Consider the following 12,425-nt stretch of genomic DNA (forward strand, 5'->3'; position numbering starts at 1 on the left):
GGTCGATGGAATCGTGGTCATCCAATGCCTGTAAAGCCTTGGAGGGCCAGGAAGCACTGCCCAGGCCTGCTCTGTGGCCCCCCCAGTTCTCGCTCATGCCTCCTGTCTCTCTGAGGATGTCATCTTCTTAGGGACAGGGGCCTGACTTTATTCATTTTGTATCCCCTGTGCCTGGAACACCGTCTGGCGCAGGTACTTGGCAATGTTTATTGAACTGAATAACATGAGAGCAGTAGACTGTGTAAGCTGTAAGTTGGTGAGTAGTTGACTGAGATGTTTGAAATTTCCTGCAGCATTTGTTACTGGTGCAGTCTGGTTTATACAGGTACAGAGAACTGAGCAGTATTTTTAAAGACTGGGGCTACAATTATTCATAATAGAGTATCTGATAGGATATGAATTTCAGGGGCAAGCCACCATGTGAGTTTCCCCATTGGTCCTGCCATTTCGGTTTGCTCACATTTAAAAGCACAAAATGCAACCTCTGGAGATCCAGGGTCATCCCAGGCATGGATCACACAGGGCCCTGGCTGTCCTAACAGCTGTCCTGCTCACCCCTGACGTCTCCTGTCCCTGCCCAGCACCCGAGGCTGCTGCTTCTCTGAGCAGGTGCTCCAGGAGGTCTGTCCCCCACTTGTTATCATTTCCTGCATGGAAACATAGCCTAAGCCTTCAACAATGGCTTAGGGTTGTTTTGTGATTCTTTTTTCATAAATCCTGTTTCATTTGGTTTTGGGCTTAACAATAAAGAACGTTGATCTTAGCGAAGAGAAAGTGTGATGGAGAGCCGTAGGTATGCCGTGCTGTTGGAAATCCAAAGACATGCCGACAGCTTCCCTTTAGGTCCGTGTCCTAGTGGTGCCTGCGGAGAATTACGACTACCAAATCCTTCACAGAAAATCAGTGGACAAGTCATTTGAGTTTGTCACCAATTGTGGAGGGGACAGTTTTTATATTGAGTAAGTATCCTTTGTGCAAAGGCCCTGGGAAGCATGCAGCTCTCCCACATTCCCGACCAGAGCAAGAGGCCCTGGGAGGGGTGGCCCTTGGGTCTGTCTTCTTCCTCTGGGAGCCTGAGGAAGTGGCACTGAGTCCGGGGTCCTCGGCACACGCTACAGCCGTTGTGCACATCTGGGCGAGATTTCCCTCCTCAACTTTGATCTCAACAGATCACCCTCCAAGCTGGGATTCACAGGCTGCTTGGGAGTTTCTCTTCCTCTCCCCTGCTTCCTCTTGGCCGACTCAGATTCCTAAGATACCACACAGGGCTTCCTCCGCGCGGGGAGGCATGTGAGCCCTGATTCCCACTCTCCTTTGCCCTCTGATTGAGTGGGGAACATCACAGAGGGGTGGACCTCCCCGTCTTCCCTCTGTGGGCCCCTGAATGCTAAGAGCCTAGAACAGCCCTGAGTATCAGCTCCTGCCATTCTTTTCTGCAGACCCACCCTGCCCCCTTGTAGGTTTCCCCGAGGAACTGAGGCTCCCGGGGGCCAGATGTCTCCTGCATAGAAAATATTAAGAGCAAAGGCTCTGAGGTCAAACAGCTATGGGTCTGAGTACCTGCTCGACCACTTCGTAGCTCTGTGGCCTCGGGAATGTTGCCTAATTTCTAGGACCCTCAGTTGCCTTATCTGTGAAATGGGGCTTAGGGCCTAATTGGTTGGGTGGTTGTGAGGTTAAGTGAGGTGTAGGTAAAAATTCTAACACACATGTTCAATAAATGTTGGCAATTCACCTCTTCCTCATTATTATTCTAATTGGTGTATCATTACACATGTAGGTGTAAATTTTTTTGCTGACTACTTTATTGAGATATAATCCACACACCATACAATTCATCCTATAGGTGAATTTTCACCCATTTATTCCAGCCACCGAAAGTTCCCACCCACCGTCCTGTGATGTGTCCTGGAGTGGATGGGGATGGGAGGAGGGGTGGCTGGCACCCACTGTGAGTCCAGGGGTGGGGTTTTCTCTAACTTCCTCCCAAACTCCAGAGCCCCTCCCCCAAAACACTGCTTGGCGCGCCTCCCAGGATCTCACCGTGAGTTTTTGTTTCCACAGCCCCCAGAAAGCCTCTGGATTCTGTAAGGATTCTGCCAGGTCCCTGGTGGCCCTTTACCATGACGGTGCACTGCCTTGTGAGTGCCACCCCGCCGGGGCCATTGGCCGTCGCTGCAGCCCAGAGGGCGGGCAGTGCCCATGCCGGCCCCATGTCATTGGGCGGCAGTGTACCCGCTGTCAAATGGGCTACTACGGATTCCCGCACTGCAAGCGTAAGTGAATGTTTAGGTCAGCCAAAGTCATCTCTGGCCCCAGGTGGATGAAGCTCACCTGCCAGGTTTCTTGAATTTCACTGTGCTGGAGACTCACCTGGGAATCTTGTGAAAATGCAGATTCTGACTCTCAGGCCTGAGAGTCTGCAGTTCCAGTAACCACTCAGAGTATACCCATGCTGCTGGTCTAGGGACCACACTCTGAGTAGCAAGGTTCTAGAAGATAAATATTTATGTTTCCCATGCTATGTGACCCATGCGCTTGGCAAAGCAAGTGAAGGTAAATAGCCTTAAGCATCAAAATATTGGACAGCTCAGTTCTCTTCTTAGTGGAATAGGTTAGGCTTCAGTTTTTGCAGCCTAACCAAAGCTCAGCTGAGGTGGGAGGAGAGCCAGGGTCACAGGGCGTACTCCTCACTGAATGAGGAGGCCATGGATCTGTATCTAGGAAATGTGCTACATCCCTAGACGAGGGTCAGCCCAGGCCACGTGAAGGGGGCAGAGTCCCCGCATGGAGGCCAGCCTTTGCCTAACAAGGGCCCCGCTGCTGCATCCTGTCCTGACCTTGGGCTCAGTGCACTGGGGTGACATGGAGGCCCTTCAGGGAGCCTGAGAAGAGCTGACCCTCTGACGGAGGACAGGCCTCACGTTAGAATGACATGTAACTGCAGCTCGGGGTCGGGGGGCGCCTTAGGGTGTCTACTTGGTGTCAGTAGCTCTAGCTGTGCCTCACTCAGCTTCTGCACGTTGTGTCCACCATGAGCGTTGGGTGTGGTCGGTCTTGGCCCCAAGAAAGGGGCCTTTCAGATAAACCACACTCAATAATACCATAAGGGAAGAAAAGCAAGACCTTTCTCCCAGACCCCTTGGAAGGTTTTGGAAACCCTGGTGCAGTCCTGCTGGAGGTCAGGGGCGTCTAACCCTTTCACCGTGTCTCTTCATCCCCGGCCAGCGTGCACCTGCGGCCGGCGCCTTTGTGAGGAGACGATGGGGATGTGCCTTTGCCCGCCCCGCACGGTCAGACCCCAGTGTGATGTGTGTGAGACACATTCCTTCAGCTTCCACCCGCTGGCCGGCTGCGAAGGCTGCAACTGTTCCAGGACGGGCACCGACGGGGCTGCCACCCCGGAGTGCAACAGGGACCATGGACAGTGCAGGTGAGGCCTGGAGGACTAACCTGTTGCATCCTATGGTGGGAAGGGAAGACGCTGTCCGTCCCCACACCGGTCCCCATTACTTCCCGCTTCGCATGGGCCCCTAGACTGCTTGAGTTGACCTCAGGGTGGTGTTCCCACCTGGGATGGGCGTGGTGTGTGGAGTGTCTGGTCCCCTCGGGCTCGGGTGGCCTGGCAGAGCCTGGGTGGGCAGATGGCTGTCTCCCGAGGCCAAGCAGCCTCGCCGTCCACTCCAGCCTCGTTCCGCATGTGCGTGCGATACGTGCATGATTATGTGATCAGTTCCATCTCCTTGGTCACCGGGTGGTGAGCATCTGTCCGTTTGTACTGAGGTCTGGGCTCCAAACCTTCACACTCGTAAGCTGGTAGTTTTGTTAAGGACGGTGCTTGGTGAAGTCTAAAATCCCAAGCCTGCTGCCCTGGCTCAGATGGGGGAGCCGGAGGCGGTGCAGGGGCCTCCACAGGGGGGCTCCATTTGGGTGGGGTGGCAGGGTGGGCAGTACCCGCTGGAGAGCCTTACCTGAGAGGCGGGGCTGCCTCCGGGGCCACCGAGGTCCAGCACACAGCTGCTGAGAGACAAGAGGCAAACGGCGGCTCAAACAGATGCCAGGGGGCCAGGAGGTTCGCTCAGCAGGTCAGCTCCGCGTTGGAAACCGAGGGTGTTGTCACGTGACTCCAGGTGATCAGCCTGATCTCGGCAGGACCAGAGAGTGGCCACAGGGGGTGAAGAACAGGATCCAGTCTCCTAGAAGAAAAGGCTGGAAAGAATCTGATAGGGGTTATGTGGCAGGAAAGCTGAAGCAGAGCTTCTGCCATCCAGGCCGGTGTGACCTGTGCAGGAGAAAGCGTGAGGCTTGCCCCCGCCCTGCTCTCCCCCCTCGCCCCCCCAGGCACGTGGACGTAGGCGTCGGTGCCTGTGATCCCGGTGTGAGAGCCGGGAGGGGCCGTGGCTGCGAGTGGCAGGCGTCTGCTCCTCCAGCTCCAGGGCAGCTGTGTTCGTTTCCCGTGGCTGCTGACAAATGGCCACAAACTGGGTGTCTTCAAACAACAGAAATTTATTCTTTCATGGTGCGAAAGGCTAAACGTCTGAAATCAAGGCGTTGCTCTTTCTAAAAGCTCTAGGAGAGACTGTTCCCTGCCTGCCTCTTACCTTCCCGTGTTGCCAGAGGTCCTTGGAATTCCTTGGTTCTGCCTCTGTCGTCTCATGGATTCTCCTTGTGTGTCTCTGTCTTCACATGGCTTTCTCCTCTCTGTGCGTGTCTGTGTCTTTCTTTTCTTTTTCTTTTTTGCCTTTGAATTTTTTAAAACTTTAATTAAAAAAAATTGACGTATAGTTGATGTGCAATATATATTGTCTAAGTTTCAGGTGTACCGCCTAGTGATTCACAATTTTTCAAAGTTATACTCCGTTTATAATTATTATAAAATATGGCTATATTCACTGCACTGTACAATATATCCTTGTAGCTTATTTATTTTATCTTTCTTTCCTATTTTTCTTTTTGTTTTCTTAAATATTTTTAAAATTAATTTATTTATTTATTTTTGGCTGTGTTGGGTCTTCGTTTCTGTGCGAGGGCTTTCTCCAGTTGCGGCGAGCGGGGACCACTCTTCATCGCAGTGCGCGGGCCTCTCACTATCGCGGCCTCTCGTTGCGGAGCACAGGCTCCAGATGCGCAGGCTCAGTAGTTGTGGCTCACGGGCCCAGTTGCTCCGCGGCATGTGGGATCCTCCCAGACCAGGGCTCGAACCCGTGTCCCCTGCATCGGCAGGCAGACTCTCAACAACTGCGCCACCAGGGAAGCCCCCTATTTTTCTTTTTTGAAGTATAGTTGATTTACAGTGTTGTGTTAGTTTCAGGTGTACAGGGAAGTGATTCGGTTATACACATATATGTATATATCTATACTTTTTCTATTTTTTTGTTATAGTTTATCACAAGATATTGAATATAGTTCCCTGCGCTATACAGTAGGACCTTGTTATTTATCTATTTTATATATGGTAGTGTGCATCTGTTAATCCCGTACTCTCAACTTATCCCTCTCTCCTTCCCCAGTGGTAACCATAAGTTTGTTTTTTATGTCTGTGACTCTGTTTCTGTTTTGTAAATAAGTACTATTTTTTTTTAGATTCCACATATAAGCGATGTCATAGAATATTTGTCTTTCTCTGTCTGACTTAACTTTACTTAGTATGATACACTCTAGGTCCATCCATGTTGTGGCAAAAGGCATTATTTCATTCTTTTTTATGGTTGAGCAATATTCCATTGCATATATTATATACACCACATCTTCTCTATCCATTCATCTGTTGATGGACGCTTAGGTTGCTTCCATGTCCTGGCTATTGTAAATAGTGCTGCTGTGAACATTGCGGTGCATGTATCTTTTCGAATTAGAGTTTTCGTCTTTTCCAGGTATATGTCCAGGTGTGGGATTGCTGGATCATATGATAACTGTATTTTTAGTTTTTTGAGAAACCTCCATACTGTTTTCCATAGTGGCTGCACCAATTTACTTTCCCACCAAGAGTGTAGGAGGGTTCCCTTATTTATTTTGTATATAGTAGTACCTCTTAATCCCCTACTCCTATCTTGCCCCTGCTTCCCTCTCCCCACTGGTAGCCTCTAGTTTGTTCTCTATATCTGTGAGTCTGTTTCTGTTTCTGTTTTGTCATATTCACTAATTTGTTCTAGTTTTTAGACTCCACGTAGAAGTGATATACAGTATTTGTCTTTCTCTGTCTGACTTATTTCACTCAGCATAATACCTTCCAAGTCCATCCATGCTGTTGCAAATGCAAAATTTCATTCTTTTTTATGGCTGAGTTGTATTCCATTGTATATATACCTGTGTCTTTCTTTTTTTATAAGGACACCAGTCCTATTGGACTAGGGCCCACCTTACTCTGGTATGACCTCATCTTAACTTGATTATGTCTGCAAAAACCCTTTTTCCAAATAAGGTCACAATCTAGGTACTGGGGATTAGAACTTGAATGTACCTTTTGGGGACAAAATTCAACTCTCTATTGCAGCAACGTTTACTTTTCCTGAGGAAGGACCTTTAACCACACTTCTGATTGTTGCCCAACGTCTAACAGTTCCTTTGTCCTCTGGGAAGGAAGCTGAGTGAGAATTTGAGTCATGGAAGATTCCAAGTGTTTAAAACCACAGGTTGTGAGTCCTCCGTGAGTCAAGTCGGTTGCCTATCCTTCTCCAACTATGAGCCTAAATGGAATGTGACTGGTACAAAGAATTTTGAGGTGTTCTCAGAGAGTTTTCATCACATACATTTGGTTCTGGACCCTCCAGTGCTTACGCTATTCTCTGGAAGGAAGTCAGGCACTTAGTTCATTACTAAAGACTTGGCACTGGGTTCCAAATGCGCCAATAGGCCTGTGAAAATGTCTGACCTATTTCCAATAAATTCCTGATTCATGGGCACTTAGTGTGGAAGCACAGGCTTCTACCAGGACCTGCAGGGATGCTACGGAACAAAAAGATGCACTGTGCCCGGGAGTTGCTTGCTGTCTTGTGGCTGGAGAAGATGGATAAGTGAGAAGTTCAAAGGACCTAGATGTGCCAGTCATGACCCAATCAACTTTGTAGAAGAAGTGAGAGACCAGACCTAAAGAAACTGTAGAATTAGAACCGGCTTCAGAAAAGGAAATCCAGGGTGTTATAAAAAGGGAAACAGATTGAACTAGGAATAATATTCCTTTTCGTATATTTGAAAAACAAGTCTAAGGAAAGAATCCAACGTCTTTATGTGGAATGGGTTTGCATGAATCCTTCAGAGGAAAGAATAGTCTGACAAATAAGCAGGATAAGCAGAGAAGGAGGTCTTAGCATTAAAATCCTTTGCTGACTCAAGGGACTAGGAATCTGGATATAAGAAAGGCTGAAAGAACAATGTTCCGTTTGAACAGCAGAATGAGCAATGCATAACCTTGGGAAAAATAAAGAAAAAAACTAGGCGGAAGAACAGGAGAGGAGATAAACAAGGCCACATGGAACAGTTATTGGGAGATGGAATCCTGGCAGAGGACGAAGCCCAAGACTCTGTAGTGGCTCCAATCACAGCTGCATGAAGACACTCAGAGCCCTAAATACTGAAAACATTACAGTGCCTCCATATTTAATTAAAAATAAAAACTTACTAAGCCACAAAATAAGTCCCAACAAGTCCAACAAAGTTCTGTTTTTCCATAGTGACTGCTTCAGTTTTTCTTTTGAAAACAGAACGCCCACGTGAAGAGTCTGGGGCTGGGGGTAGAGGTTGGGGAACCATGGACATGGGTTAGAGTGAGAGAGGACCCCAAGGAGAAGGTGTGGACACACAGGAGGGAAAACAGGTGTGGGTCCTGGAGGGGGTCCCTATGTTTAATCATAGGAGGCAAAGGAGCCAAGGAGGTGGAGAAGCAGTTTTCAGGAAGAAAGAGAAGCAGGAGAATTCACTGTCTGAGAATGAGTGGGAGAGTTTTAAAAGGACGTGGATGGTCAGCAGAAGAAATTGCTGCAAACAGGACCTCACACACAGTTTCTCGATGCTGCCACCACAGAAAAAGGAAACTGAGAACGCATTAAAAACTGTAAAAATCAGTTAAGGCACCATCTATGAGAGAGATTTACCACAGGATGTTAGGTACAAATTCTAAGGAGAATTTAACAAACCTTCACTAGCCAATGACAGTTTAGTGGACTAGAAAATTCCTAACTCAGGACTGAGACATGTTGTTTAGCAGTTTTGCCCACACCCGAGGGAGCATCAACAGGAAGGGAATCTCATTGACCTGTATGGTGCCCAAACCAAGATGTGAAATTATTTATCCTGACATTACCAAAAAGACTGTAATCACCTAATGGGATGACACATCTTTCCATGATCAAAGTGGATTTGTCATGAAAGGGCCTTGGCAAATAATGTAAGAAAAACGTCAGTTTCTTACATGACCGTAAATTGCACAAATTACCCATGATAATTCCAGTGTTGATGCCAAAAAAGCTTTTGATTGCCTAAAGGATTATTTCTTTAGAAAATATTAGAGGAAAGAATGCTCCCCACTGCCCCTGAAAATGTCCTAATGAAAACGAAGAATGTGTTTAGAGGAAACTAACATTCAAGTAAAAGAAGTAATCAAAGATACCTGGAACTTGCAGGAAAAAGAAAAACATATCCTTTCCCAGTGATACAACAGACTCTCTTACAGTTGTACAAGTTATCACAAATGACAAACCCGAAAAATTTGAATTTTCAAATTTTGTTTAACTATTTAGAGGTGTTAAAGTTTATCATACTAAAGGGAAATCGAGCTGTTATAAATATTAATCTCCTTTAAAATGAATTACAGAAATAATTGCAGCAATCCACAATACTCAATTTGTTCTTAATTGAAACTAGTGTTGTAATTTTAGACATAATTGGAAATAAATTCAATTGGAGCCATAAAATTGAGTTCTTGCTTATCTTTGTCATGAACTAGCCAGGAGACCTTGGGCAAGTTGCTTTGCCTTCCTTGGTCTCAGCTTCCTAATCTATAAAATGAAGCTCGGTAAAATCATCTCCAACTTCCCACCTAAATTTAAAACTCTGATTCTATTTCTTCTTCAATCTCTGATTGTATCATGGAAAATATTACAAAAGTATATTGTATAAATGATAAAAAAAGTCCATTGGGACACCTCTATTGGGATTGTGGTCTTAAAGATGCTTATACTGATCAAAATTTCATTTTTTTAATAGCATCACAGTAATTGAATCAGATATAATAGCAATGAAAAAGTACATTTGCATCTGCAATAGTGGATGATTGTGCCATCAGATTCTTTGAACAAACGAAAGAGCTAGAATAGCCTCAGAAGATTTTATCAATCAGTGACAGATGCACAGATGCCGGGAATCACTGCTCTAAAAGACTATCGTCACATCGATGACTTTCAAGACATTTTAAGATCGATTATAGGAGATGGCAGTTCACCTGGACGTCCAGTGAACCCACATGTGCAAACGTGCCTTTTCAGAAGAGCAGCAGCAAAAAGAAAGCCATTTTGGGGGGACCTCTATCTCAGCCAGTCTCACAGATTTACTAAATGTGTTAGATGGAGAAACAAACTACCAGAAAAGGTCGTAGACCTGGCATGCTGGGAACAGAAGTACTTCCAGGTCGGCAGAAATCCACAAGCCCTAACAACCTGGAGAAGCAATCCCTTGGATGCACCTCATCAAATAATAGGAATGGTAAATTCCAGACGGCGTGCAGGCAGGTGCTGGGACACGGTGGTGAGCAGGGCGGGTGGGGATGGACAGAGCTCAGAGTTCTCACTTAACGTTTCCTCTGTCCCAGAGGCACCTACCTTTTAAAGTTCTTTAGAGGATTAAATATCATGTGTGAAAACCCTTAGAAGAGTACCTGACACACACTTAAACCCAGTGTTAGCTGTTGTTATTATTTGCCAAGCACTTGGCTGTCTGCCGTCTGCCCTTTATACTTTGTCCTCCTGAAGCCCCACCCATGCTCCTGGCTTCAACCACCCGACCCGTGATGATTCCCAGATCCAGAGCTCCAGTTCTGATCCCCGACAGCTGTCCTATCCCACATTCACTGAAAATCAGTTCTACCTGGATGCCCCTATTGGCTTTCCTTAGGGGGGACCTTGGCGGACAAGTCCCCTGACCTCTTTGAGCTCCTGTCCCCTCAACATGTATAATGAAGTGTTAGATTAGATGATCTTTAAGGGCCCTCTCAACTCCTAAATTCTACACTGATTCCATATCTGAAACCCTTGCCATTGTCTTGCCTTTCAGGCCATTCCTCTCTTTGAATTTTTTAAAAAAATTCTACGTATTGGTGACAGCCTCCTCCCGGTCCCCAAAGCCTGAAATCTCAGCATCACCTTAGAGTCAATTCCTTTTTCCTAAACTTCTAACAAAGTGTGTATTATCCCCCTTCCTTCGATGGCCCCCTGCAGGTACTTCCACCTGGTGAAGTCCTTTTTTACCACTTCCTGCGTGAATGATCTTGACAGTCTCCGAACTGACCTTCCTTTTCCTGGCTTCCTTCCTTCCTTCCTTCACCTTTCCTTCCTTCCTTCTTTTCTCCTTAATTGAAGGGGAATATGCTAGTACACAATTATACTGGGATTTAAAAATCGATTTTCTCCATAATTTTTTTCTTAGTGCATGGAGAATGTTGATAACTGCACATATGTTTATGATTTCATCTTCTTGGTGTGTGGGGTGTTTTAAAAACTAGGATGAAACATTTTCTTCAGTCCCTGTGATGTTTTGGTTTTTTTTTTGGCTTTAAATTCTATTTTATCAGTTAGTATGTTTTATGACTCAAACCATAGCCAGCGCCTACTCCAGTTTGGGTGCTGTGCTTCGTGCCGAAGGCACACATACCTGCTAACGAGAGGTCATGGTCTGGTAGGGGACCCTCTACTAATCAATAATGACAGTTCAGCATAATGGCAGCATAATATGCGCCATATTGTGTGAAGGCTGCTGGGGGGTGGAAGTGGCTCTGACTGGCACCACGTCCATCACATTACTCTTTGCATAAGAACCTTCCTCAAGTCTCCATCGTCTGAGAAAATAAAGACCAGCTTTCCGTGGTGATCTGGCCCCCACTTACCTAACTTAAGCCTTTTTTCAGCTTCTCTGGTTTTTCTCATTTTCTCTAAACACTGTTTGCCTAAGTTCAGTTCTTCAGTTATCAGCTCTCCTTTCCCCTCTTCTGTTACCCCCAAATTATCCACATCCTTCAAGGATTCTGTATGAAAGGTACAAATGCAAAGAAGGCATGAAGCCACTGCCAGCCCACAGAGGTACCCTTGTCATCTCATTGCCGAAAGCTAGTTCTAAGCTTAGCCATCTCATCTCTCACGTGATTACCTAACTTTCTGCATCTCTATGTCCCGTGTCCTCAGTGAAAATGCACGGAGGTCAAGACTGGCTTATTCTACTTTTTCCCCTCCCTCCCATGTCCCCTAACACGAGGATGTGTATATATCAATAGAAGGCACTCAGTAATTATAGGATGAATAAATGAATGAATATAAGGTAGACTTTGGATTCTAGTTTAAAACTGGACTTGAATGGAATGCAATATTAAGGGATCCGTAGTATTTAATGAGCAAAGGGTAGAGTTCACCCTAATGCCTGACCTGGTGACCTGTGAGACACACGGGCACGCACACACGTGCAGGTGTCATTGCATAATGTTTGGCCCTGAGCTCATTGCCGTGGAGATGACTTCACTTGACCCGCATCCTCAGTGCTGCTACTCCGCACCTCCTGGCAGCAGCAACTGGAACGTTCTTGCCGTTGCAGGAAGGGCAGCTCCTCCGGTAGCACAGCCTCTCCCTGGAGGAGTGTGCAAGGTCAGGCTGACTTTAGGTCATTTTTAAAAGACATTCAGCCAGACTTTGAGGAGGAAGTTTCCTTTTTATTCCCTGTTGTCACGGCACCACCCAAAACTCCTTTGGTTGCCTGTTTTTGTGCAGGATTCACGTGTTCATTGTTCATTGCATTACACAGAATCCAGACATCGTATTTTCCAAGTTGTGGTGAACCCTTGCCCATCAGTCCCACCCGGGGTCTTCGGGTTCAGCTCCCAGGCCACTGCTGCTCCTTTTTTCTATCCACTCTTCTGTGCTTGGTTGCTACCTACGTGCTGAGTGAGGCTCAGCGCTTCATCCCATGTTACCGACGCACTTACACCCTCTCTGCCCAGCTCTCCCTCCCACCACGTCATCCCACGGACGCCCTGAAATAAACAGGCAGACGTGTCTCCTGGTCTCGACAAGCGCCTTGCGCAGCTGTCCACCCTGCAAAATACTCCCCTTCCTTTCTTTTTTTTTTTTTTTTTTTGTGGTACGCGGGTCTCTCACTGCTGTGGTCTCTCCCGGAGCACAGGCTCCGGACGCGCAGGCTCAGCGGCCATGGCTCACGGGCCCAGCCGCTCC

At 46.9% G+C, this 12,425-nt stretch overlaps 1 protein-coding gene across 1 annotated transcript in view; it reads left to right on the forward strand.

The window, feature by feature from the left end:
• The window catches only part of LAMA3 (laminin subunit alpha 3), a 239,651-nt gene that overhangs the window by 134,000 nt on the left and 93,226 nt on the right, over positions 1-12,425 (forward strand). Inside the window, exons 30-32 of the mRNA XM_024120969.3 lie at positions 844-959; positions 2,065-2,276; positions 3,229-3,433. Coding sequence (XP_023976737.1) covers positions 844-959; positions 2,065-2,276; positions 3,229-3,433 — 533 coding nt within the window. The remainder of the gene's footprint in view (positions 1-843; positions 960-2,064; positions 2,277-3,228; positions 3,434-12,425) is intronic.

Source organism: Physeter macrocephalus, chromosome 19 (assembly GCF_002837175.3).
Source record: "Physeter macrocephalus isolate SW-GA chromosome 19, ASM283717v5, whole genome shotgun sequence".
NCBI classification, from domain to species: domain Eukaryota; kingdom Metazoa; phylum Chordata; class Mammalia; order Artiodactyla; family Physeteridae; genus Physeter; species Physeter macrocephalus.